The 25,675-nt window shown below is 51.6% G+C and overlaps 7 protein-coding genes across 7 annotated transcripts; 1 reads left to right on the top strand and 6 right to left on the bottom strand.

Annotated features, from left to right (window-relative positions):
• Nucleotides 1-21: 21 nt before the first annotated feature.
• Nucleotides 22-929, bottom strand: A1O1_08462 (uncharacterized protein; the record flags this gene model as incomplete). Its single annotated transcript, XM_007729323.1, has 3 exons — nt 22-171; nt 365-427; nt 831-929. 3 exons carry the CDS (start codon nt 927-929, stop codon nt 22-24), a joined length of 312 nt encoding a protein of 103 aa, XP_007727513.1.
• A 6,152-nt stretch (nt 930-7,081) lies between these two features.
• Nucleotides 7,082-7,572, bottom strand: A1O1_08460 (small nuclear ribonucleoprotein F; the record flags this gene model as incomplete). The annotated part of the gene is made up of 3 exons (XM_007729322.1): nt 7,082-7,163; nt 7,229-7,384; nt 7,481-7,572. The coding sequence occupies 3 exons, from the start codon at nt 7,570-7,572 to the stop codon at nt 7,082-7,084; spliced, it is 330 nt and encodes a 109-aa protein (XP_007727512.1).
• A 302-nt stretch (nt 7,573-7,874) lies between these two features.
• Nucleotides 7,875-8,678, bottom strand: A1O1_08459 (uncharacterized protein; the record flags this gene model as incomplete). Its single annotated transcript, XM_007729321.1, has 5 exons — nt 7,875-8,018; nt 8,072-8,194; nt 8,258-8,323; nt 8,475-8,589; nt 8,644-8,678. 5 exons carry the CDS (start codon nt 8,676-8,678, stop codon nt 7,875-7,877), a joined length of 483 nt encoding a protein of 160 aa, XP_007727511.1.
• Nucleotides 8,679-9,420: 742 nt separating this feature from the next.
• A1O1_08458 (uncharacterized protein) lies at nt 9,421-14,062 on the top strand (the record flags this gene model as incomplete). The annotated part of the gene is made up of 3 exons (XM_007729320.1): nt 9,421-10,174; nt 10,404-13,126; nt 13,193-14,062. The coding sequence occupies 3 exons, from the start codon at nt 9,421-9,423 to the stop codon at nt 14,060-14,062; spliced, it is 4,347 nt and encodes a 1,448-aa protein (XP_007727510.1).
• A 994-nt stretch (nt 14,063-15,056) lies between these two features.
• A1O1_08457 (uncharacterized protein) lies at nt 15,057-17,019 on the bottom strand (the record flags this gene model as incomplete). The annotated part of the gene is made up of 3 exons (XM_007729319.1): nt 15,057-16,400; nt 16,460-16,754; nt 16,814-17,019. The coding sequence occupies 3 exons, from the start codon at nt 17,017-17,019 to the stop codon at nt 15,057-15,059; spliced, it is 1,845 nt and encodes a 614-aa protein (XP_007727509.1).
• A 2,139-nt stretch (nt 17,020-19,158) lies between these two features.
• A1O1_08456 (uncharacterized protein) lies at nt 19,159-20,996 on the bottom strand (the record flags this gene model as incomplete). Its single annotated transcript, XM_007729318.1, has 4 exons — nt 19,159-19,499; nt 19,684-20,688; nt 20,742-20,860; nt 20,923-20,996. The coding sequence occupies 4 exons, from the start codon at nt 20,994-20,996 to the stop codon at nt 19,159-19,161; spliced, it is 1,539 nt and encodes a 512-aa protein (XP_007727508.1).
• A 1,074-nt stretch (nt 20,997-22,070) lies between these two features.
• Nucleotides 22,071-23,417, bottom strand: A1O1_08455 (uncharacterized protein; the record flags this gene model as incomplete). Its single annotated transcript, XM_007729317.1, has 4 exons — nt 22,071-22,607; nt 22,673-22,755; nt 22,803-23,144; nt 23,198-23,417. 4 exons carry the CDS (start codon nt 23,415-23,417, stop codon nt 22,071-22,073), a joined length of 1,182 nt encoding a protein of 393 aa, XP_007727507.1.
• Nucleotides 23,418-25,675: the final 2,258 nt, after the last annotated feature.

Raw genomic sequence — 25,675 nt, 5'->3', positions numbered from 1 at the left:
CTTGTCTACCACCTGCCTGTCTCAACTGTGCTCGCCATGGCCGTGATCTCTGGTGCTGGATTCTTGTTCCTGGCCAGTCGCGGGCTGTGCCTGAGCATTGTCATCTTCCCTTCCCATCACCGTTTCGAACTGGCTCCAGAGTGCTTCGACCGAAGAGAACTCATTTCCAATCTGAGAAACACCATCTGCACGTCAGCATGCTGCAAGCACATCCCTGGAGACTGGGTCGTAGCGACCAGAAGAGAGACTCTAGCCTCCGCGAACATGCGTGAGGAGATCAATTCAGCGTGTGCCACACAGCGACCGGAGCCTCCACATCAAAGATAAAGGGGGAGGGAAGGGGACAGGTAATATGAGACCGTACCTCAATGATGCCCTCCAGGCTCCGATTCAAAGCGTTGATCTGCACAAGAACCTGCTCTAACGACTGTTCATCAGTCAGCCCATGCACATACATGTCCACGCACACAACTCAGCGAGGAATCGAATATCATGTAGGAAGTAAGCAGAAAACCAGAATCCAAGAAGTCCAACCATCGAGACATCAGGGCAGACCACGTAAGAGCATAGAAGACCGGGCACTGAGTGTTCCGTCCATCAGCACACCTCACCATACACGTGGAGGAACAGCCAACTGTCGGTGTAGCATAGAACCCAGAGACTCTCAACACTGGTACACATAACCCTCCTGCGCTCGAACCAAATTGGACACAACACCCCAGTCATGATATAAACGAGCCTCGCTCCAACTCATAGGGAGGTAGACGGGAGATCAAATGTTCAAGAGGGAAAGGGGGCTTTTTTCTCTTTTGTCAGCGTAGTTGACTTACCTCTCCAATCTCTCCGACAAACGCGGCGCGTCGAATCTCAAACTCGCTCGATTCGTGTTGGTTGTTTTCAGCCGCGTTGGAGAGGTGTCGTGTAGTCATCCCGAAGCCGTTGTAGGGGATGACTTCTGGCCTTTTCAATTTTCAATTTTCGAGGAATCGGCGGATGTGATAAAGAGATGGATGGATGGTTGTGTACAGGGAATAGTGAGATATCGTGTTACAGCCTTGTAGGGAGATTGCCGAGGCGGACAGCACATGCCATCAGGAGTCCTGCGTATGGTGTTCCTGCAGTAAATAATGATTGGTACCTGGTATAATTAAGCGATACTAGCACTATCACGCGTTTCCCCAGCCCTACGTCAACAGAATTGAAAACTTATTCCGAACTACGACGTACCACTCTCCCTGAGCATCTACAGTGTTCGTCCACGCTGGCGCGAAGGGGCTATCAGCGAAGTCACTATCAGATGCTAAGGATTCACTACTGATGGTTCTGATGGCGCAGCCTGTTCCGGGATAGCAGCGATTACGATGTTGTGTACAGTCACAGTCAAGATGGAAGCAATAGTGATGATGATATAGCTCTTTGTTGCCTCTAACTTCTAGAGGACGATGTCGATGGTGGTACCACGCTCATACTTGGCCTTCTGGCACTCGTCAACGACATAAACAGCTCAGGGTCAGTTAAGCAGATACTAACTTACTTAGTTCCGGCCCAGGAGCACGCCTGTACAAATAACAGGGAATAACGACTCTCGCTCTCGAAAGACGCCCGAGACAACGACCGCCTCTACAGCGATACAGAAGATGATGCCAGCAAGGAAACTCCCAAAACACAATACGATTATAGCAAAACACAATACCCATTTTGGGTATGGTTCGATGTGGAGTGCTGCCCCAGAACGGTCTTCCACCACTTGATACTTTGAGCCTTCTCTTTTCGTGGCACCACAGCCCTTGCTATTCACGTCTGTGGGATCTGATGGAAATCGAGGGTGACTTACTCTGGGAGGCAGGCGGCGGCGGTGGTGGTGGCGGTGCAGGAGCAGGAGGCAGGAACAACAAACAAATTGACTATTATTCGGTCAGTATCATCCTGTTACAAGGCCATGGGGACATACTGGCGGGGGCGGAGGCGAGATGTTGGCTTCTGGATATGCCAGTGTTTTGTTTCCCAAAGCCCACCCGTCTTGCATTGATGTGCTCTGGTGCAACCTCGTGGACTTGAAAGTGCGATGGTGTTGCAATTCGTGGGTCATGCACTGGACAGGACTTACAAGGTTTGAGTTTTCATCTCTAGCAGCAAATTGTGTCAGTGCATGTCTTCAAAAGCAGATATCATGAGAACTTACTGGCGGCGGAGGAGTATGTGTATTCGCTGCTCAAACAGTTAGCCAGGGTTGCACGAGTGGCAGACTCGAAAAGATTCAGCAGGCAAATGCATCATGGCCTTGTTCTGGTTCATTCGAACTGTGCCTGGGGACGAAGTGCAAAGGCATCACTTACTGCAGGTATTGTATTGTGGTCTGAAGAAAGGAACAAGGTACGTCTACGCAGTTGAGAGAATATATAGGCACCTACAGTCCGTCACGTGGGCCTATTGGCACGCACAACTTGAAACGGGATGACTCCGTCCAATGGGCACTGCACTGCACTACTACCTACCCTACTATGTCAGTCTCCAGAGGCTCAAGTCTACGGTGGTTGAGGTCTTATTGACTCTAGTAAGCTCGTGGAGGACTATGGATTCTTCTACTGGACTGGTTGATGGCTATCTCCTGCAGTGTTCCATACGAGCCTGAACTCATACGGGACACATCTCTCACAGTTTGCTTCTATCACTCCCCGAGGCGGTTCTGTCCACACATTGCATCCTGGACCAAGACTGCTCCACGACACGGTAAGATGTTCAGACTCAACAAAATCCATGGATTGGACCAGTGTTGGCGTTCCTTCCCACTGGCACCTCTTCAGATTCAGCATGACGACAGAGCCTCAATATTCCGCTCTTCCTATCCGCTGATGTCGTCCAACCAGGCTGCTGAATCAAGGCCTGCTTCTTCCGTTTTGAAGATTCTCCTCCCATGGTGAGTGCACTGCAGTCATGCGATAGCTACCTGACCTGCAGGCATTGCAATGGAATCTCTGCCACTACTGTTAAGCATTGGGAGATAGATATACAGAGTACCCTCAGGAGCACGCCAGGCGCACAGTCTAGATATCCGGATTGTCACACCGTGAGTCTATATGCAGACTAGCTGTTACCCTAGGTACCAGGTGACCTGTGCCAACAACGTGTCACAGTAAGTTCCTTGATGTTACTATGTGAGCCACTGTCAATAAGATACCTAGTAGGTTTGGTAATCAGAAACCATAGCAGCACTCTTGCGCATATATAAGTGCAGAATCATTACGGACAGGTCTACGCTTGCTCGAGGGTACGCTCCAAAAAGATTCAAACTGTGAACACGCATGCTTCAGGACCCTGGTTCTGTATGTTAACAATAAGATAGTCGTCTGCCAGTTGTAGCATCTTTTATGCGCCCACTGCACTGCACGGGACTGCCCGTGCCAAGATACTATTATTAATACTAGTACTAGTAGTGTCTAAACCTTATGTTTATAGTGGTACTAGTCAACATTTCAGTTCCCAAACCTCAAAAAACAAATCTTAGTGCGTAGTTTCAAACGGCAAAAAGGGGCATAAATCTGCATTTTGAGAGGAGTGGGACTTGAACCCACGCCACCGTAGGTGACTGCGGTTTTGATTCGTCAACGGACCTAAACACAGCGCCTTAACCACTCGGCCATCCTCCCAGGAGTTCGTCCAATCTCGAAGAGAAAACTTCCAAGAATTTTCGGTATTTTGGGATATCAGCCCAAGATTTGGAGGTGGAGATTAGGCTTGGCACCTGGCTTGGCGTGTGGCCGGGTGACCCACTCGCCCAATTGGGGTTTTTGAAATAGGGACTCATGGACGGTTTCATATCAGGCGGAAAGCCCCGTATAAGGAGCGCCTACAGTGAACACCTAGTTGATGTTATGTAGTGACACAGTCGAAGTGTGCGAATTATTTGGTACCTCACGTAGGTAGTGTCGATCTTCTACAGATCAGACGTGCCTTGCTACAAATAGACAATCAATGTGTACAGTCAAGAGAGAATGGTATTCGTACATAGAGGTACTCTATTATATGTAGGTAGTAGAGTATAATGTATACATAGGTATGTAAGAAACAAAAGTCAGGCAGACATAACTGACAAGAAATCCTGTTTCGTAGATACCCTTTTAATCCAGCTTTTTGTGCAAAAAAGCCCGTCACTTCTTTCTTTACACGGTGGCCGCCGACTTGATTCGTGCGCAAGACAACCCGACGAACTGACAATGTCGTCGACTACCGAGTTCCAGGCATATAGCATCGTCCCGACCAGGGTTGGTATATTGGGAGGTAGAACCATTATTTGGTGGAGATGCCAGAGTTTTCGAGCCAACTGCTGGGCCACAGCACGATGATCGTCGACAGGAACCTGACAAGTTTCGTTTCGGGCCTTGTGCTGGGTCTTTCTCAAGGACCACAAGTCTGGTGCACTTAAGCCGTGTCTTAGAAGACAGAGCCAGGCGGGTTGGGGCGCGCTCCAATGGGCGGAACCGGCAGATCGTCTGAATGCCGATCTTTCTTGTTTTGGGTTGTGCTGGACGGGACGACCAAGACGTTCCAGATTCGTCTGGTGTACTAGTATTTCTTCGAGAGTCGATGGCTTGATCATATCTTCTCGCTGGAAAAAGGTATTGCAGGCGAGAATGGTAGATGCAATCTTGTCTCGTTCCTCAGGCGGTAGGGAAAGACCCATGAAATGGCTGGCCGACAGAGAAGCCATGTTCAAGCGCTTTTAGTATTGTGGAGAGAAGATGGTTGCTGGTATGAAATTGTCACATCATTCGAAGCGAAGTATTAACGAGTGACTTTTGTATAGTGGTGTGTTTTCGGTCGTGAATTCATGTACTCGTGCAATTGCAACGGGTGCCGCTGAAAGGCCCGGTAAGGACAGGTCGTAATCATCTTCTCGTGTCGACATATTTTCAAGAGGTGTCGCTCCAAACAAGGTCGATCATCTCTTGCCAACCAACAAGCGCGACAATCGCTTCCTGCTCTTCTCTTCTATTCTCTCGTTGCTTGACGAACTGGCGCTTCGAGAACTGGCCTCGGAAGTGGTCCGACCTCGGGAAGGGAGACTGGCCGCGCCGAGGATGTCTTCGAGACGCACGTCATCTTGAGGAGACGATGACTGGAAATCAGAGTCGAGGATCTCGGTGAATTTGGAAGGCATTGCGATGACTCGGTTACAGGATAAATCCTGTGTGGGTGAGAAAGGATGGGGGAATGCGTCACTTGCGGCGACTCTCGAAGTTGGTCTAAAAAAAAGGGAGGGCAGCGAAGGCTTCAACGACACACGAGAGTCGACGTGAATAATTTCAATCCGCAATGCGCGCAAACTGCTCGAAGAGAAGAAAGGGAGGAGGAAGAAAGATGGCGGTCGCTCGTATAACAAATAGAATTTCGGGAGTTTTCGTCCAGCACCCAAGATTGAGTGTCTCCTCTGCCTGCATATTTCTAGGGTTCAACCTCCCTGGCGCCTCGCGACCTCGGAACCCCTACTCTGTACTGACCACTCGGGGCGCCAATGAAGATTGAGTGGCTTCCACACCGTCTGATTAGATGGGAGTCATGCCCCTCCTTGCACCACCCCCAGGGTGGGATAGGGAACCACCAGCTAAACCAAACAGTGACAGGTGCCGCTGTTCGGTCAGACCCAGGCCCATCTCGTGTGATGCAGGGGTTCGGGTTGAACTCTTCAGGGTCTCAATGTGGCGCCAAAATCCCAACTTTAGCTATGAGAAGTAGCCGGCTTTCGGCAGTGGCCACGGAAAGCTGTGGCTGCTGGCACCCCGAGCAGTGTCCCTTTGTTTGCCCTGGGGGTGCGCGATATCTTGGTCTTGTGCGAAACTCGCGCACACCATTACAGTAATGACGAACACTCTGTTCGAAGCCACAATATGAGGCACTGTGTCATACAAGCATCACCACATCGTGCACTGCAGGCTATGGTCATTGCCAGTGTAAGTTTCATCTTTCTTCCAGGGTTGATTGTCGCTGGGATGTTCCAGATCTCCGGTTGCAAAAGTCAATCGGCAACCGAGCCAACGTTTACGCAGGTAGTAAATTCGTATTTCATGGTAGAGTGGGTGTGATCTCGACCCTGGCTCGCCTCTCGATGCTGACACTTGAAGCCCGCGGGACCGATTGTAGCAAGTCACACGCATCGGCAGCCGGCAATTGGCAGAATGCCATCACCGTAAGGCTTCCAGCGCTACAACTCCTCTCTTAAGCTTCCCTCGTCCGTCTCGAGGGAGGTACTACTAGTATACCTACCTAGGTACCTACTAAGCACGTATGACGGTGGTTTAACTTTCTTCTCGAACGAGCCATATACGGTCCCGGTATCCGAATATAGCTCAGTAGCCTGGCTCTGTGCGACGGAGGAAAGTGGTATTCAAGTCTCTCTTATTACTTCCGACGTCATGAATCCTGTAGAGGGAAAGCATCATGCAATCATCTGACTTGCCAGAAATAGGCACAGCATGACATGACGTCCACGTAAGAACTGGGCGCACTTCCACCTTGCGTAATGGGCGGCGTAATATTCATCTCCGCTGCTCACTGTCCTTGAAGAATGCTCCCTGAAATTCCACTATCATCATCTCGTCCAAGACGTGTCATAGGGTCGTGCGTTGTCAGAACTGAGGCCCCTCTGGTGAGCTCCGACATTGACCCTGGTCCTGCTGGTTGTGGAACTGGACTGCTCAAGCGTAACCTGCGCTGCCAGCGATCAGACATGTCTGCTGGTGTGCACCTGACCTGAAACAGCTGCCATCTTCACACCTAGTGTGATAACCTCTTGGCCCATTTGCCGAGTTCTAGAACGAGGATGTTGGCGTCTCGAAGTGTCCATGTCAAGTTTCAAATTTTGTTCCAAATATGGTCGTTGACGCCGTGTCAAGGAGCTCATGAGGGCGGCTTCTGATGCGTCCCTCCGGCAAGCAGTCAGCCTCCGTCGGCCGAAACGTCTCTTTGTGTTCGGACGTTCGGATAGGTAGTGCTGATGGTTCAAAGACGTTTGTGGGCTCCGAGGTCACCGAAGTCTCAATAATTCAGTCGGGAGCGCACATTCTGCAGTCGAGCGTCTCCGCCTTTATCCCTCCATCTTGGTATCTGCTCCTTCGCCATTCATCTCTACTCCTTTTGCCGCCGATATCCAGAGGACATTGTTGCATCTGGAAGCCGGAATAGTTAGCCTCCGTGACAATGTTTGCGGCGGCACAGTGTGACAGCAGCTTACCTGATCAGAACCTGTCCCAGTGTGCCAGTGTGTTTCCGGTCGATAAATTCCTCCGTGTTCGACAGTTGGATGTTCATGTATGAGTCCACGCTGATCAGTCGCCCTTTGTACTCGGTCTGTCCCCATTTCAAGCGAATAATAACATCATCGTTGATCCTGCAGAGTGCGATCTCCGTTAGTGTTCCTTCGGCCACTTCTCAATGTTTGAAATGAGATCCATTTGCTTTGTGCGCGTTGACAGGATAGACATACAGTTGTTGCAACAACGGCCGTGGGTTAAGAGGAGCGAACTGTCCTGGATTAGCTGCGCCTGGCAGATTTTTGAGGATGCCACTCACATTCATCCTGACGTTCGAACACAACAACGAGCGGTTTGGAGGAATTAGAGCTGGTCTCGGCGGTTGGCACGGTGCAGAAACCCTGTGGACGCGACAATAACCCAACCTTCAACGGCTGCGGTGTCGAACGCGAGAGACTGACAGTTACGAAAATGTGCAAAGCTGCGGAGCTTGGCAAGGAAACATAGATCACGTGCTCAGCCTTGCCCGTCGCAAGGCTGCGTTTGTCCTAGTAGTACGTAGTACTAGAGATGACTTCCCTTGACCTTTGGTTTTTACGTTCGCTATATTGCACATAGATGTATCATTCAAGCTCTTCGAATCTCCCACTTGATGTCCTTGATGCTGACTTCTTCACCTGCCTTTTCATCATAGTCAAACCATTCCCCTTCTGACAGGTCAATTCCGGTGAACTTCGTCCCCGATTCAATGCCTTTGGCCTCCCATTCCCCCTGCAATCAGATTAGCGAGTCTTTCAAGTCTCACGTCATAGGAGAGGACATACGTCTGCTTTGAAGTCAGTAAACTCCAGACCTCTGCAATCAATCTCAATGATGTTTTTGGGTTTGGCGGGCGAGCTTTGTTCGTAAACTGCCGGAGCGGCTTTGATGCTGGCGCTGGATTCTCTCTGTATGGCCCAACACCTCTCTGATCAGTACTCCACTTGTTGAGTGGTCTTGGCTATCCCGACCTTGCAGTTCTTGCACCTCCACACGAAGTTCGCTTCTCCCCGGCTCCCTGATTGTTCGTTCGTATCCTGTGACGTATCGTCAGAATGGCCCGACTTCCATTGACTGCCTGGATAGGCTATCACGACAAGAGCAGATAGGAGTCAAAGTAAGGCTGGATTTTGACAGAAAGACACTTGAAAGGGAATGTTATCCCTAAGTCCGTGTCGCAAGACCTACATGACGGCTAACACCCACCCAATTTGGGTGGATCTCTCGACAGGACGTGCATTGTACTTTGAATGTGTAGTAGTATGGAGTTTCAGGTTTGTCGGAAGGGACCAAGTCGGTTACGCTGGGCAAATAAATATTAGCAGTACAGGAGGCAAGGAGGTCAGCGGCGTCGTACCCTTCCAATTCCGCGGTGAGGGCCAGTGCCAGCATGATGACACTCAACTTAGGGGATCGCCTTTTTTTGCGACCTGTTTCCTGTTGCACGATTGGTGTGGAAGATGGCACGTCGTAGCGGTCATGAGGAATGGTCCCAAAGTCTCTGAGATCGCCTCAGGTTTCACTCACTGTCTGATTGGTCAATTAGGGCAGCCCTCCGCCAGCCTCTTCTCGCCGCTTTTGACAATCTCGTATGGCTGTCAATTCTCATCTCCCTCGACATGATAATTCACCCGTAGAGACAGAAAGCATTCCATCTACATAGCATCATAAGATCGTGATTGTAACTCCTCTCTACCATTGAACAAAGCTCCTATCCAGAGACTTGTCTATCTTCGTCTGAACCGTGACCCCTTGCGACTTATTTGCCTCCACTGGCGCTGAGTCCCAAGAAATCAGCACGATTCAAGTGTTCAGCCTACAGTGACATGGAGACCTGCATACGCTGTTGCCTATGTACATAAGGGTCCAGAGCAAGGCGCACCTAGAGATCAGGCTGTAAATTTCAGGGGAAACTGACGAACGCTTACTTAGAATGGTAAGCTTCGTCCGCCAATAAGGCGGCGTGATATATTGTCCATAACAGATCCCAGGCTTGGCATATTGAACAGTACTTCAATCATGGCTCAACACTCTGCACTTAAAGTAATCATCATTCAAAAACAGGATGATCTGTTTGGAAGTGAGCTTGCTCTGTGTCTAGCATAACTTCAGCTTCTATTAGGACCCATTCGTTATGGCTCCAAATAAGAAAAAGAAGAAGCCTGCGGCTAATCCAGCCCGAGGATTTGCCACGACTTCACTTCCTTCCAAGGCAAAGTCAGTCGAGCAGCCCAACGATACCTCAGCGCCCGAAGATCGTGGCTCTGTGGTGTCCGCTGCAACTCCTGACTCCAAGCCTATTGACACGAACAGTCAGCTCTCGCCGGCGTCTCAGGGGTCCTCAGATATCAAGAACATGAGCCCAGAGGAACTCGAAGCGCATCTTGAAAATTCCGAACTAGAGGCCCTTGTACAGAAGCATGCTGCACGGTCGATAGCTGATGCATCCCGGCAAGTCGCAAAGTTGGAGACAGAACGGCGGCAGCTACGTTCACAGGCATACAGACTGTCGGCATACCCTTGGCTCGCTGACGCGACGGTTGACGAGATAGTGACCTTCAACGCGTCCGAGTCATTGTATGTCGCGCCCAGTGGCAGTGCAATTGCACCTATTTTGGACGAGGAGAAGACGTTGGTTGACCTCTGGACTCTGGAACGAGTCTTAGAGTCGTTGAACTTCCCAAGAGTCCCCGAAGCTATCGCTCATGTTGCGATATTAGCCACCTGGGGTAAGCTGGCCATTGGCACCGATTCTCTGCCTGGGCTGCAGGAGGCATTCGAGTGGTATGCGTCCAATACTGGACCTAGCGAGTTGCCCAGTTACGAAAGCGTGCCAGGATCGAAACCTGGCTTGAGTGGTGAGAGCACGCCCATGCAAACGACATCGGGTGAGTGATCCCAAGTCCATAAATCCGGCTAGTGAGCTGGAACTATCATGTTTTTGCACCTTTCACGGCACCTCGTTACTGGGATCATCTCAAACATCAGCACAAGAAGCTGCCAGGAGGAAGTGCCGAGATCTTGGGACTCGTGCTACCTTGGAACATTGCATGGAAGCCAAGAATTGTTTCTTGTAACCTTGATATCGCACTAATGGCAATGCTAACTGAATCACAGAACCTCCAACAGTCAGCCAAAGTAGACAGAGCCCTGCAAGCACTCCGACAAATGTATCGGAATCAGAGAAAGATTCTTCACCAGATATTTCCTCCGATAGCGATGAAGATAACGACCCTGCGAAGCTGACTGAGAAGTACATTCGACTTCGAAGCCTGATCTGGGAGGCGCAGAATACAGAGCCGGAGCAGACTCAAAAGAGCACCTCTAGAAAACAGAAGCGGATTGCAAGGGTGACCCAGAGACTGCAGCAGTTGATACGGGACCCATTGTTTGACGAATACGAAGCAGAGGCAGCGTGGAGCATTAGCCAAATCGAGTTGGAAGTCCAGCACCAACAGCGTCTAAGAGAGAAAGCTGCAAAGCGGCGCGAGGAGATGAGAAAAGAAACGCACGAGGTCAAAAGCTCACAACCGGAACCTGCAACTGCGCCTTCTCGCCAAGAAGACCAGCTGGTCGGAAATACCGATACAGTCGCAGATGGATTACTCGGTGGCATGTTCGAAGGAGTCGACGAAGCCGTCTCCACCAAAGAAAAAGCTTCAGAACAGCAGGACATCAAAACGATCGACTTCGGCCGATGGACAGGGGTATCTCCACGAAGACTCCTCGACGACATATGTAAAGGTCATGACTCAAAGGCCCGAGTGGCAGTACGTACCCTGCACAAAAGTTCCTACTCAGCGAGACACAGCTTGGAAATATCCTGGACAGTGGATGTCTTGCCAGGTCCTCACACTATAGATGCGCTTCCATCCGAGGTTTTGGCGACAACTGCGCCGCGCCTGTGGAGTCTTCAGATGGTCAGCATGGCTGCTGCGAGCAGTGCGCAATCCGAAGCCTATGTCTGCGCTTTGGGCCTGTTTCTTGTCTCTTCATTAGGTGCTAAAGAACAGAAAGCGACAACTCGTCTTCCTACAGTCTGGAGAGATCTTATCAAGGACTTGAACGAAGCGAAGCAACGAGTAATGGATGAAGAGCACAAAACAAGCCTTCGTCGCATCCGTGAACTGATCCATGAAACACAGGAAAGGATGAAACAAGTGCAAACCCAGACCGCCAGCACAGATCGTGGCAAACAACAGGGGGTTGTAGCTGAACGACGCCGGTTGCAGCGCCCCAAGCCTGCAAAATTGGATCCGGAAGAGATCCTCAAAGGATGGGAGTCGCGGACCGCTCGTCCTGCGTTTCAGGAGATGCTCCAAGTCCGCCGGCAACTCCCCGTCCATCAATTTAAAGACATGATTCTTAGCTGCGTCGGCGACAATGCCGTCAGCGTGATCTGCGCGGAGACCGGCGCCGGCAAGTCATCTGGCATCCCTGTATTGTTGTTGGAACAAGACTTCAGCCAGGGCAGAGATTGCCACATCCTTGTCACGCAGCCACGAAGAATCTCGGCCGTGACGCTTGCGAGGCGTGTGTCGCAGGAATTGGGCGAGGGTCGAAATGACCTTGGTACCATGCGCTCTCTCGTGGGATACGCCATTCGTCTGGAATCGAAAACGAGCAGTAACACGCGCATCACGTATGCTACCACTGGGGTGCTGCTGAGGATGCTAGAAGAATCTCCAGATCTGGACGAACTGGACTATTTGATACTTGACGAGGTACACGAGCGGACGATGGATTTGGATCTGCTGTTCATCGCTCTCAAGAAACTGCAGCAGAGACGGAGCACGTTGAAGATTGTGTTGATGTCCGCAACGGTGGACGCGAAGAAGTTCTCGGAATACTTCGGAGGCGCTCCCGTATTGGACCTTCCAGGAAGAACGTTCCCGGTTGAGGTCGGCTTTCTCGAAGACGCGGTAGAGGCGACGAATGATGTCAAGGATAAAGCCCTGTCCGTGCAGGACGATTCCCAGGATGTTGCCGATGACTTCTACGGCAACGAAAAAGGACGTCCGGTCGTCAGCAACCCGGAAGCGTACAGCAGTCAGACGCTCCGGACTTTGTCCAACATGGACGAGTACCGGATTGACTACAACTTGATCGTCAAGCTCGCCGCGTCCATTGCCAGCAAACCAAAGTACAAGAAGTACAGCAGCGCGATTCTGATTTTCATGCCCGGCATTGGCGAGATGCGACGACTGCACAACTTGCTCCTGTCACTGGACATCTTCAGCAGGAATTGGCTCGTATATCTCCTTCACTCGACGTTTTCCACGGAAGACCTGGAGAGAGCATTTGAACGCCCACCGCCGGGCTACAAGAAAATTGTGATAGCCACAAACATTGCCGAGACCGGTATCACGATCCCGGATGTGACAGCGGTCATCGACACATGCAAAGAGAAAGTGATGCGGTTTGACGAACGCCGTCAATTGTCAAGGCTGACAGAGGGTTTCATTTCGCGGTCTTCAGCCCGTCAGCGACGGGGTCGTGCCGCGCGTGTACAGGAGGGACTATGCTTCCATCTGGTGACGAAGTATCGACATGACAACCAGATGTTGGAACAGCAAGTGCCGGAGATGCTGCGACTGGGCTTGCAGGATCCTATTCTGCGCATCAAAGTGTGGGATCTAGGATCGATCGAGGAGACTCTTAATGCAGCGATCGACCCGCCGTCCAGGAAAAACATCCTGCGGGCCATCGAGAAGTTGAAGGACGCCGGAGCATTGACCAAGACAGAGGCGTTGACACCGTTAGGCCAGCAGATTGCACGGTTGCCATTGGAAGTGTCGTTGGCCAAACTCGCCATCTTCGGGGTGATATTCCGAAGCCTGGTACGTTTGATGGTCTGCTTTTCCTCTGCCATAGTGATAGTGCTAACCATGATTCTAACTTGACAGGACCCCATTCTGGCCATCATCTCACTCCTCACTTCCAAATCTCCATTCCTGAGCTCCCCAGCCACTGGCTCGCAACCAGACACTCGGCAGGCGTTCAGCCGCGGGGATTCGGACCTGCTGTCGTCGTTGAACGCGTACGAGAGCTGGAGAAGAGCCAAGGCCGCCCGCTCTGTCCAAGAATTCTGCCGCAAGAACAACGTCTCCGACCAAGCCATGTCACAGGTCGAGGAGCAGAAGATCCAACTGCTGGTGTATTTGGTCGACGCTGGCCAGGTGATCCTGTCAGGCGAGGAGAAGGCCAGCTTGAGCCGAGCGCGGACAGGAGGTGCCGGGAGCCGTGGCGGCGCGAGCGGAGTCTTCTACGCCCTTCCACCACGGTATAACCAGACCATCACTGATCGAGCACTCAACGCTCTCCTGGCCATGGCACTGTACCCGCGAGTCCTGTTGCGCGAAGGCAAAGGCTGGCGCAACGTCTACAGCAATCAACAGGTGTCTCTGACCGCTCGTTCCGTCAACCATCCCAGCAACAACACAAAGCCACCACGCTGGCTGTCTTTCTACGAGGCCATGCAGAACCGCAGCGGCAGTCTCAACGTGTTTGAAACATCAGCCATCCCTGAATCTGCATTGGCGCTATTGCTCGGCGACGCCGAGTACAAGTTCTTCGCGGGCGTGCTGGTGCTGGATACTGGCAAGGTCAAGCTCGCCGTCAAACATTGGAGGCAATTGATGGCGATTAAAGTCTTGAGAGAGCGGATCCGACGTGTTTTGGACACTTGTTACAAGAACCCCGGCGAGGAGATGCAGGAGACTGAGCGGAAGTGGGTGGATTTCTGGTTGAGCATTGAGGCTGCTGCTCAGGAGTAACTGACGCCGGGATTTCGTCAAGACGACGGCTGCACATCGCTTCCCAGGAATGAGCTCCTCGGCATGATACCACGCTTTGGAACAGAAAAGCGATTGTCTGGATAGATGGATGTACAACACTCAAGCATGACAGAGACAATGGCAGCGGGCACAGTCAAGACATTGATACAGTATCATGCATTCTCCAACGCCGTCATCATAAACGTCGAAAAGAGTACCCGAGCTTCTAAATAGATAGATTCCCAATACCCGACCACAGAGAATATACTGGATGGGATGTCAACAAGGCAAAAGATCGGAAACTTCCGTCAACACCATCATCCATCATGATAAGTATCCCAACAGCCCACAGCATCAGTCATCGCACTCGCATTCATGAGGCACTCAAAGTCAAATTCCATTCGTAATCACAGCTCCTTCATGGTCACATTGACGATGTAAAAACAACATGTATGGTAGGGTAACTTGCTAGGGACCTTGGATTATCCCCTGGCAAACCCAGCAAACACTGGAAGAACAAAGCGCGGGGAAGCGTCAGGGGTAGAGAGGAGGGATAAGGAGCTCATCGACTCATCATAGAGTATCTCAGATGCTTATGCCAAAGTGAATAAGAAAATAGATAAATGCAATCTGAAGATCCCAACCTGACAGTCAGCGGAACGTCCTGGAGCACACTGAGCAAGTGAGAATAAACAGTATATTATACGGATCTATACATATATATGCTCCCTTCCTCATCCTCATTATCATAAACCTCCTCCTCATCGTCGACTGCATTAGACATTGTCCTTTTCCCCCTTCAAATATATACCTATAGCGCACAGACGGTTCGAAAATGACTTTTGGATCCAACCATTCCTCATATCCCCGACTTCAATCCATAAAGACTGCGTCGAACCGCACCTAAACCAAAGTAAATGAATGGAAAAGAACACTGATCAAAACGACACTTCTTCCCGACACCTCTTAGTCGACTTATTGACACCATTTAGACTCACTGAGCAGCCTTGATCAAGTCGGCCGCCTTTTCAGCAACACCATATGCCACCGCCTGCAAATGCGCTCCAGGAACCATGGGATAGATACCGGTATCCACGATTCTCAAATTGTTAGTTCCATAAACCCGCAGCTCTCCATCCACCACACCACCCAGTTCCAGGGGTAACATGGCGGTCGTACATGAGTAGTGGTATTCGGTGCCGATGCCAGACCGCAGAATTTGTCCAAGTTCATCCACCGACGCGTCCCAAGGAACTTGATCATAAGACGGCCCGAGCTCCTGGATCGCCGACGTGTCCAAAATGCGCTGGTTGACCTGCATCGCAAGGATCATGACGTCGTAGTCGAACTGATGAACCAGCCATCGGGGGTCGACGTTGGGAGAAGCAAAAGGGTCGATCGATGTGATGTGCGTCGTACCCCGAGACAGTGGCCGCATCAGCGCCAAATCCAATCCACCGGCGTTGTTGTTCAAGTTCTCGAACGCCGGGATGTCCTCGTGGGCCAACTCATCGAGCACGCTGGCGATCTGGCGTTCATAGCCTACCTGAAGGGTCGGTTCGTCATCGTACGTCGACGGAAGGTTGTACGGCGCAGAACTGGCGGCCGCTAGCCTGGACTCGACGTCGTCCGTGACTTGCTGGAGTGAAGGGAAGGCAACGGCACAGCTGGGTTTGGCTGTCCATGGTCCGGTCTTGCTCCCATAATACTCCGCGGCGGCCTCATCATTGAAGGTTGAGTTGCTGGCAAAATCACTGATGTCCATGACTGCAGGATTCGTGTAATGGTAGTCCAGATGGATCATGCCGTGGTCCTGCAGGTTGTTGCCGACACCGGGCAGATTCTCAAGCACTTCCACGCCCACCGATTCAAGCACGGACGCTTGTCCAACACCCGAAAGCTCGAGTAATTGGGGGCTGTGGATGGCACCAGCTGCAAGGATGACTTCGCGGCTGGCGTACGCTGTCTGACGCGGTGAGGATGGTCCGGTTGCGAATTCGACCCCGGTAGCTGTCAATTGGTCGCCCTGCTCGAACAGAATCCGGGTGACCTGGGAGTTTGGTTGGACATTGAAGTTGTTTCGTGCAATGTTGGGATCGTAGTACGAACGACGGGCGTCGGAGCGTGTCTGGTTGTTGGGGTCAATGTCCAAGGGCAAAAAGTAACCACCCGCGGTTAAGCCTTCGTTGGGCTCGGCCGAGGTTGGAATGCCCAATTCATGGAGCGCCGCGAACCAGTTGTCTGTCTGCGGCCAGTAATAGTTGGGATACGATACCTGGACCGGGCCACTCGTGCCGTGGACAGCAGGATTCTGCAGCTCGGGTTGCACCTCTGCACCCTCGTAGTTCTTCGGTGTATACGTCTCGGACTGGGTAGGTGATGTTAGCTTTGAGATACTGCGGACTGTAGTGGGAGTATGCATTTGCTTGCCTTCTCAAAGTATGGCAGAAGGGCATTCCAACCCCATCCAGAGTTTCCAACGTCATTCCAGGCATTGAAACTTCGCTGGTTTCCTCGATTCCATACCATACCATTGATAAGGGAACCACCACCAACCCCTTTCCCCAATGGGATGTGACGACTGACGCCATCTAATTGGGTCTGGGGCACCGTATATATTCCCCATTCGTAGAACCCATATGGTTGTAGACCGATGTAGTAAGGAATCATAATCTCATCCTCGTAATGATCGCTGTTGTCCAAGTTAGAAATGTGTCGTTCAACGCCGCTCTGGCATGCCTCAAGACTCACAGTGATCCCGCCTCGAGGCAGAGGACCGTTACATCCTCGTTTTCGCTCAAACGTGAAGAAACGACCAGACCAGATACACCACAGCCAACCACAATGTAGTCGTAGGTTTGACCGGCAGCGTCATTGATCAACCCTCTGGCCGTCAATGGTCGAGCAACAGCCAAGCCAGCCGATAACAGCAGCGCTGCTATTGCCTTGTGCATCATACTCATATTCGTGGTGCTTTAGGCGAGAGCTTCCTGTCCTAAAACGTGAGTAAATCCAACCACGGGCCGGTAGCCGATCAACAGTTCTGGGCAGGTGGTGGCTTTTGTGAAGCTGTCGGGCTTTCCAAAGTCAATTGGACGGCCTAAAAGAGGGGAATGTTGTGCTTCTCAGCAAACGAGAGGCTCAATGCAAAAACGAGAGTTTGCCGACAGAATGCTTCTTCCTCCCGGCGAAATAACACGCAGAATCAGAGTCAGTGTCAATGCTAGAGTCGGGAAAGTAGGAAAGGAAAAGAAGCGCGCAAAAGACGACGGATATACATCGTGCCGAGCAAGGTATCTTTCGAGCCAATATCAGAAGATGTACTGCGTGGTACCTAGGTGGTGGTGGCCGATGGGCTGCGGAGCACATCGGCTCTTTTGGTGATGCTGTGGGATGGACAGCGAAGATGGATCGCAACAGATCCCGCCATTCGACCATGAGCAAAGGCAACGCTACTGCACCGTAAGTCAGAAGAAAAGTTAGATGTGCGATACCCATGCACGTCAACATAGGACATAGGACTGTGGTAGTAGTCGGCAATGGAGCCAGGCTGAATTGTATGGGGCTCGCGATTGGCGGAGTATTCGGAAGGTCAGAGTTGGAGTGTAATCAGTTCTAATTCGGTTGGAACCAACTCATCAACCCACTTGTTTCAGGAGCCAGGCGATCAAGGGACACGGGAAGTCCAGGGTCAGTCGAACTTTTACCAAGATGTGAAGAAGAAAATGTGTGCAACCCCACAAAAACCCGTCCTGTTAGGTGCGGTAGCATTGAGACATAGCCAAAGATGTTGCTCTTTCATCCAACCCAGAGCTCGCCTGGAGGCCGACCTGGAGGCAAACCGAGGCAGCTGTGCCCAACGACCAGCCGTGGAGAGGTGACTGTCGCTTTGCCTTGGCCGCAATCGGTAAGGATGGATGTCAAAGTCACCATAGATAGACACATCAGTCTTGGGCTGGTCTTCGCACGGATAGAGTTGTACCAAAAATGATAGGTCTGAAGGTACATGAGCGCACATGAAAGTCTTCGGTAAGCTGCATGGCCTATGACAGGCGCATGCAGTGCAGAACGAGCGACGAAAGATGAATGGCCGAACGACATGGCAGCGGCCGCGGCAGAGGGTTTAGAAGAGGATGGGTTGATGGTGGGTGGTTCAGCCCGTGGATGGTGGTTGTTGGTTGGTGCTTGGAGGTTGAAGTTTGTGAGGTGGATTGAAAGCCATTCAGAGAGAGGCCTGAAGTGTGGGAGAAGGAAACCCGGATTAGAAGGCGCAGGCACTGATCACGTGCTCAGTTTGGTTAGAGGGTTTACTAGTCTGATTACGGCTAGCCTGGTGCTATTTTAGAGAGTCGGCATCTCTTGGCAGGCACACTGTCTCAACTTGGGTGTGTAAGGTACTTCATCTCTGTTAAACCTCTTGAAAAGTCAAGACTCGGATAACTTGGTCGACAGGTGGTGAGTACGAGATACAGAGTAAACGATAATGACAACAGATATGGCATCTGACTGGAGAGCATAGTGGACTCCTGTACGCAGCACTCCGTCATAGGTCCACGGCGGGAAGTCGTTGACAGAGGCAGAGGCTGACAGAAGGAGCCACTATGCGACAAGATGTGTCAGTGAAGTAGTAATAGAAACCTCACAGCTCCCGACGTACAATTCATAACCCGATCAAGTCGAAGGCGCTGTATAATTGACTGGTGAAGCAACACCCATTGTCTCCAGTCAACAAATCAAGAAACTAGATGCAGAAAGATGGCAAAGTGAATACTCCGTCAAAAGTCATGCAGGGGAAGCGCCTGTGCACATAGAACAGTGCAGTGATGGGGGGAGGTAGATATCCTTTCTTGCACTCCAGCAAAATACCAGGCGATTCATCCAGGAAACAGCTCAATTGGCATTATCCACATCCATAGACCAGCAAAGGCACACTGAGATGCACAGCAGAGTGAGTCTGTTGTTAGCATTCATCGCCTAGCCTGACTGGGCAAGCTGAGGAATTCCTGCCATCTCATTCAGGATTCCGGGACAGTGCCGGGGAAAAGAGATGCTTAGAAATCCATGCTTTCGTCATCACAGCCAGCTCCGCCTGTCGGTCATTGCTCAACCTCAGCTTCACCTTCTTCGAAGTGCAAAAAGGTATCATCTGCTGCACTCGCACCAAGGATTGTTGTCCAAGCCTCTTTTACAGCATCGAGAACACCGTCAGGAAAAGAGATGTCGTAGGGCTCTGGTGAGAAGACTAGGACCTGGGAGGAATGCTTGCGTAGTGGGGGATAGCTTGAATCCGGCTCCTCTGCAGGGCCCAGCACCAAATAAGACAGCGACCAGAGGAGCGAATCTTTGACCCCAGCCGTCTCGATGAAACTGTTGACGGCAGATTGCAGCCGATCCTTTGCAGCCTCATCGTCAGCCGCCAAAGAGGCATATATTATACCTGCCACACCCGAGTTAGCCATGATCTTGGAGCAGAGCTGGAAAGAGGATATTGTGTGGGTCTCCATGTCAGGTTGTCAGAGGATAGTTATCAGCAAGGCACAGAGTGCTCAGGCAATGTAGATAAGTATTCATAGGTTGGATCATCATAGAAGAATTAGAGGGCTGAGGAGTGTGCAACATACATTGACCCGCTGGACATTCGCCCGTATCTTCGGTGTGTATTTGCAAGTAAATCGGGCTTTTATCGGATTCTTCGTCGCCTCTGTCGATCAACACAATCGCTGCCGCAGGGACTGGCCCGTTGTCGGAGGTTTGGGGAAAGAGAGCTTTCAGCGGATCTGCCACGATATTGATGGATTTCCAGGTACCAGTAGACGGTGTGACATCTGACAATGTTTGCTGTAGTGGTGAAAGATCGTCGACGGATCCGGCAACAAATCGAGTTTTGATCCGGGTTCCATCCGAAAGTGTACCTTCAAGCAGAGACATACTGTCTCCTTTATCGCCTATACGCGAGGAGTCCTCGTCGACAGAGTCAAGCTGTTTCAGCTCGTGCCCCAAAAGATAGACCCCACCTCCGACAGCTCCAGCTCTGCAAGCCACCTGCGAGATCTCCGAAGTGCTACCATACTTTGCGATGACAGCTCCAAAGCCCGGACCAAAATGGCCCATCGAACGCAGGTGTCTCCTGATCCTGGCCAGAGCCTTGTTGAATGATAAGAAATCTGCAGCGACCGGCGAGAGCGCGAGGGCAAGGAGAGGCGGTTGTAGAGACTTGGGGACCTTGAACTTGGTATCAAGCGCTGCCTGCAGTGACATCGAGGTTTCTTCCTCTTGATCAAGTGATTCTTCTGCGTCTTCTTGCAGTACGTATCGAAGGAACTTCATCAAGGCACGTTTGTCCTTCATCGATAGCGATGTATCGTTGAAGACATCCTCACGAGTGCTCGGAATCTTGTGTAGTGCCCCATCTCGGTGTACCCACCACGACCCTACGGCCAGGAACTCGAGCTGAGAATGTATGCGTGAAGAAACAAGCTTGGGAAGGAAATCGGATCGAGCGTAGATAATCTGCGGGTTCAGACTCAACGTGTAGGACCTAGACGACCCCGATTTGATCGCCGACTCGTCTTCATCCCTGCGAGTAGGTCTCCACACGGAGGGTGTTCGGAAGACGGTGCTCGAAGCTGAGAAAGCGGTTAGTGGATGGTTTCCTAGTTCTCATGCCACTCGTGCTCACATCTGTTCAGGTCTTGAACCCAGTCCTCCGCATCCTGGAGACTCAGACCAGCATCGTCACCTCCATAGTAGGAGTGACGGTCGACATGCAGGACTTTCTTGCCTGATCGTGAAAGCGACCTAACCAGGCAGACTTGGTCAGTCAGTTAGGGCCTGATCTTGAGGAGGAGAGAGAGCCGTACAGTGCCAGAAGAGACTGAGGTATACTGGTACCGACTATCACGACATCCCAGATCTCATCACTCAAAGTCTCCATCGCAACAGGAGAAAAAAGTGTGTTTGTGGAAACCTAGGAGGGCATGCTAACAGAATCGTCCAGTCTTGCTGCAAATCTAGCGCGGCAGGCGATAGTGCTTTTTCCAGGAAACTTTGCCGAGCATTGTCTAGCAGTCTAATCTGTACGGCATTCTACAGGGCGTTTTGGCACTGGACGAGTCATGTAATCACGTGATCTATAATTCCCGAGTCAGTCGCCCACTGCTGCACCGCCTCCAATATCTAAGAAAGCAATAGCGATAGACACAAGCACGAAATACAAGCACAATGTTTACTTTTCCGCTCCTTCTCAGCGAGGCAAGCTTGTTACCGTCGAGGGAGTAAGGGCCCTTCCAGTGACGACCTCAAGAGAAAGTCTGTCTGTCTTCATCTTTCATGCTTTTTTCTCGCTCTGCACACCAAGGGGGTAGGCACCCAACAATCGTTGGTTCTCTCCGCAGTTTGACTATCCTTCCTCTTGACACCTCTATGGACGAGACCGTTCTCCTTGTCTTGTTTAGTGGCGAACGCAACTGCAAAGCCCGTTGCCACGTGTCTCAAGTGGCCATGAAGAAACGTCCACCCCGTCCTCAAGCCAGATTCGAGCATTTGTTGCCTGAGGGGTCCACCAGTGGGAAGAAAAATGGAACATACCTCTCACATGGAAACAAAGGTCCTGTTAGTGGGGTGTGAAGCATACTAGCCGGGAGTCACCGCTGCGGCCGACGCTGGCATCCACTGTTCAGCTCGTGCTCGATATACGGACTGTCTGTTTGTGCTTCTGGAGTGCTCACAAGCATAGTCAACCGGCTTCGCCCTGCCAACGCTGGTATTCGCTAGGACATTCCACAAGACTTGTGTCGAGCAATTTGAGGCAAGGAGACTAAGTATCTCGTCGAATATTGCCAGCTGGACAATAAAATCCACTTTTGACTTGTGCAGAAGGTCGAGTGCTATTGATCCAGATCCGCTGTTGATGGACTGGAATATTCTGGTGGCTATGCATCGGCGTAGATGCCGACCGTCAGAATGAATGCTTCGATGGATGCGCAACTTCGGACGTGTCACAATGATCTCAGTGAGGATTCTGATGTTGCGAGGGCAGAAGATGCCCTGAGCGCTCGACATCTCCCGCATCAGTCAATCCTGATTGCTGAGGATACCAGACTGGGGTTGGTGCTCCAGAAGAGCTTGCCAATTGTGGCCTCTGCTCAGGGCCAGCCCATTCTTGCTGCATCTCCACCGGTAAAGGCTGATAAGGCATCGGGTCCGAAAAGTTCAACGCTGCGCCTGGCTGATTTTCCAGAGTCATGGGCATGAAACGACTGCTCGTTGACGACAGGTGTTGCATGTCACTCGCAATTCTTCGCTCTATCGAGGGGTAAGTCTGTGTCCGGTATGCTGCGTGAAAGCTTTGCGGTGAGTTCTCCCTCTCGCCCATCGACATTGATCGTGTGGGCGATTGGGCCCAGCCGTATGCGGCAACAGGCGATGATGGCTGATATTCATAGGTACTCTCTCTGGATATTGTTGACAGATTCGCAGGCATAGACCCTGCAATGAACGCCGACGGGTAAGGTCCCTGCGAGGAATGTCCATATTGTGGATAGAACTGTGAATCGCCCGAATCAGCCACATGACTTCTAGGTAAGTATTTGTTGAGGGATCGTCCCATACCTGTTGCTGTTGATGTTGATGTTGATGTGCTAATTGTGTTTGTGCGTGCTGACGGTAGTCGTATGGACTTGTATAGTCGAATCCTATGATGATCAGCAATGGGTCGTTCAATGGCATCAGTTTGTCCTACCGCTGCCCGAGACGGACCCGGGGCCCAGATGGAACCCAGTGTAGCCCGGACTATTCCTCGACAAGGGCGGCGTGCCCAGAGGGCCATCCATCTGGTCAAAATGTTCGAAGGACGCACTCCTAAGAACTCCACCGGGAGAGGATGAAGGAACTGGTGTCTCCGCTTCATTGAGGCCACCTTCGGTCGACTTGGTGCCTGATCGTACGCGTCTTCCCGAGCCAGGGGTCTGCTGGTCGACGGGAAAGAAGTGACAGTCCTTCTTCAGCCGAATACAGTTCTGACATCGACCCACGGGGTCGTCAAATGCAGGCATACACCGAATCTTGCGTCTTCGACAATGGCCTATGTCCGGTCAATGAGATTCGTGTGCAGGGTACCAGGCGGAGAAGACTAACCGCAGGCCACCGCCGTGCGATGATAACCTAATTTGTTTCTCCTCTTTTCGGCTGCCGAAAGGGGCGATCCTTCGGATCCCATGTCGCGAAAATTCGGCGAAGAATCAACCCTTTCCCCCAAGCCAGGCATGTTCAGAGCGTCGGGGTCGCCGTAGAAATGGTTTCGAGCCGGATTACTCTCCTCTCTGAGGTCCGCAGGATTGTTATCTTCCTCATGCATCATCATCGCTGAAAAGGCGACCTGCGGCGGGACACGGAAAGACCAAAAAAAGGCACTTTATGTCCTCCTAACCAACGTAGGCTGAGGCAGTATCCAGGTACAACCGAACCACATCACCAGGAGACCTGGCTTCGTATCGTCATCTGGACACACTCCATGTGCGGCGCATCGAATGGTTGGGGTGAAATCCGGACCTGGCGCTCGTCGAGACTCTGGAGCAGACTTGCTGAGCTGCTTCGTCCGTGGTCGTGCAACCGACGTCCCTGCCGATTCGGGAGTTTTGTTCTGGAATGCAGCAAAAGCGCCACTTGTGCTCCCTGTCTGTGCGATCAGAAGTATCGCATGGATTTCGAGCCGTTGACCTCAACTCCGACGAGAAGTGCTGAACGGACGTGCGGAAACGAAAGACTGAAGGCGCTGTTGGAAATGTTGTCGTCAGGGCTAAACGGCGATGGACACGTCAAGCAAGCAGCATGAACGGTGAGTAACTTGAGAATCTGCCTCTTGGATGTGGATTCAACCACTTCGTCAACTATGGAAAATAGAAAGAGATAACAGCGATGATCAGACTTCGAGCGCCATGGAGGCGTCAGCACTCGTGCCGTTACAAACTGAAGCGGGTCACGCTCTGAACGAGACGAGGGAACCAGGGTCCTGACGGCCAAAGTCGCCTTTTTCCGACTAGTCCACGAGAAGGAGAGACTGGGGCAGCGAACGGACAGTAAAGTTCACTTGAAGCAAAGTCAGGGCAAGCAGTGTCCAGTGTACCGAGAAAAACATGGGACTCTTGTGAGAATATGTGCAAGAAGACATGGCGAATGAAAAGAAGGTGCATTTGCATACTGGACCCTGTGGCTCCGATCCTTCCCACTTGACTGTCCCAGAAAGTCAAAACATCACGAAGGCCAACTTAGTTCCCTTTAGCACTGGCAGACAGGATCCATTCCACATTCGATCATTGGTCTATCTTGGTCACGGTCAATGGCGGTGCAAAGAGAGCGTGAGGAGATCGATTGCTAGCTGCCTCCTCAGAATAGGCTGGGAGCGCCCAACGCTATGTCCGTGCTCGTTGACTCAAGTACCTTGATAGGGGATGGACCCAGGTACGATCAAGCGTCCCAGACCGGAAAGCCACATCCATCTACCTTCGATCACAACCCTGGCAAAAGTCCAGAACAGATCCAACGACCTGGCCCCCAAGATCAGCACGTTTGACCATCGACATTAGAGCAGGTGAAGAAGTGGCCCAAGCACGATTTGACATTTTAAGCCTCAGTTGGACAATGGATAGGCATATCCCAGAGGCTTGAGGTTGTTCGACTCATGGGAGGTACCAGAGCCTGGGGGCAGAAAAGGCATCCGCCCTTCGGAACCCATCGCTTGGAATCCCGACGGTGTGCGGTGAGGGTCTGACTTTAGGAGAGATCTGCGCCTACGGTTTCTCCGTCAGTTGACGTTGTACGACCCATGGGCGCCCAGTGCCACTTCTGGCAGGCACCCAGGAAGTCCATAATGACATGACCACAGTACCTGCAACCAAAAGCCGACCATGATGGATGCTCATGACCTCGGGCTTTGACTCGGCCATTCCCGAAGCTGACCATTGGTTCGCGGCCAGAGCGCAAAAGAAGGAACGACAGTATGAACACCTGCCATTCACTGTGGCGTTATCCATCTACGAAAGTCGAACGCTCGGGTGATATACGTGTTGTGGGCTTTGCATGGAGATCCATGTTACAACTCGGCGTCTTCAGTAGTGGTGACTAGCGGCGAAATAGATGTCTCATCTCATGCTCGATCCTTGAGGCAGATTCTGGATTCACCAGACCACTCTTCTAGGGACTGCGAATCGACCACAGGGGCGTCTGGAAGCTCTCCGCTCGCTCGGGGATGTTGGATGGAGGTTGATCATTTGGGCGCAAAGACCACTCATGAGAGTGCCAGAACCTCAGTGATGGCACCCTCCACTTCTGGCACTGGTTTGTTCTGGGAGCGGCTATCGAACTCAAGGTCCAAAAAGCGCTCCAGTCAGCTTGCCGGTGGTGGACCGCGTCCGCCGTGTCAGAAGTCAACCCTCTCGAAAGTACCGCGGTAAGATACGTATGACCGTACATCTCAGACGGTTAACCATTCGACGCATGCCACCGCCATTGACTGCAGGAATCCGAGCAATCGGTGTGCGGTGATGATGCTTCCATGATGCTGGATCCAACGCCGACAACATGCAGTTTGGATCTCGGAGACGGCGATTTTGCACA

Source organism: Capronia coronata, assembly GCF_000585585.1.
Source record: "Capronia coronata CBS 617.96 chromosome Unknown acBCG-supercont1.8, whole genome shotgun sequence".
Taxonomy (NCBI): Eukaryota; Fungi; Ascomycota; class Eurotiomycetes; order Chaetothyriales; family Herpotrichiellaceae; genus Capronia; species Capronia coronata.
The sequence above is the reverse complement of the archived record's forward strand: the minus strand, read 5'-3'. Positions and strand labels throughout refer to the sequence as shown.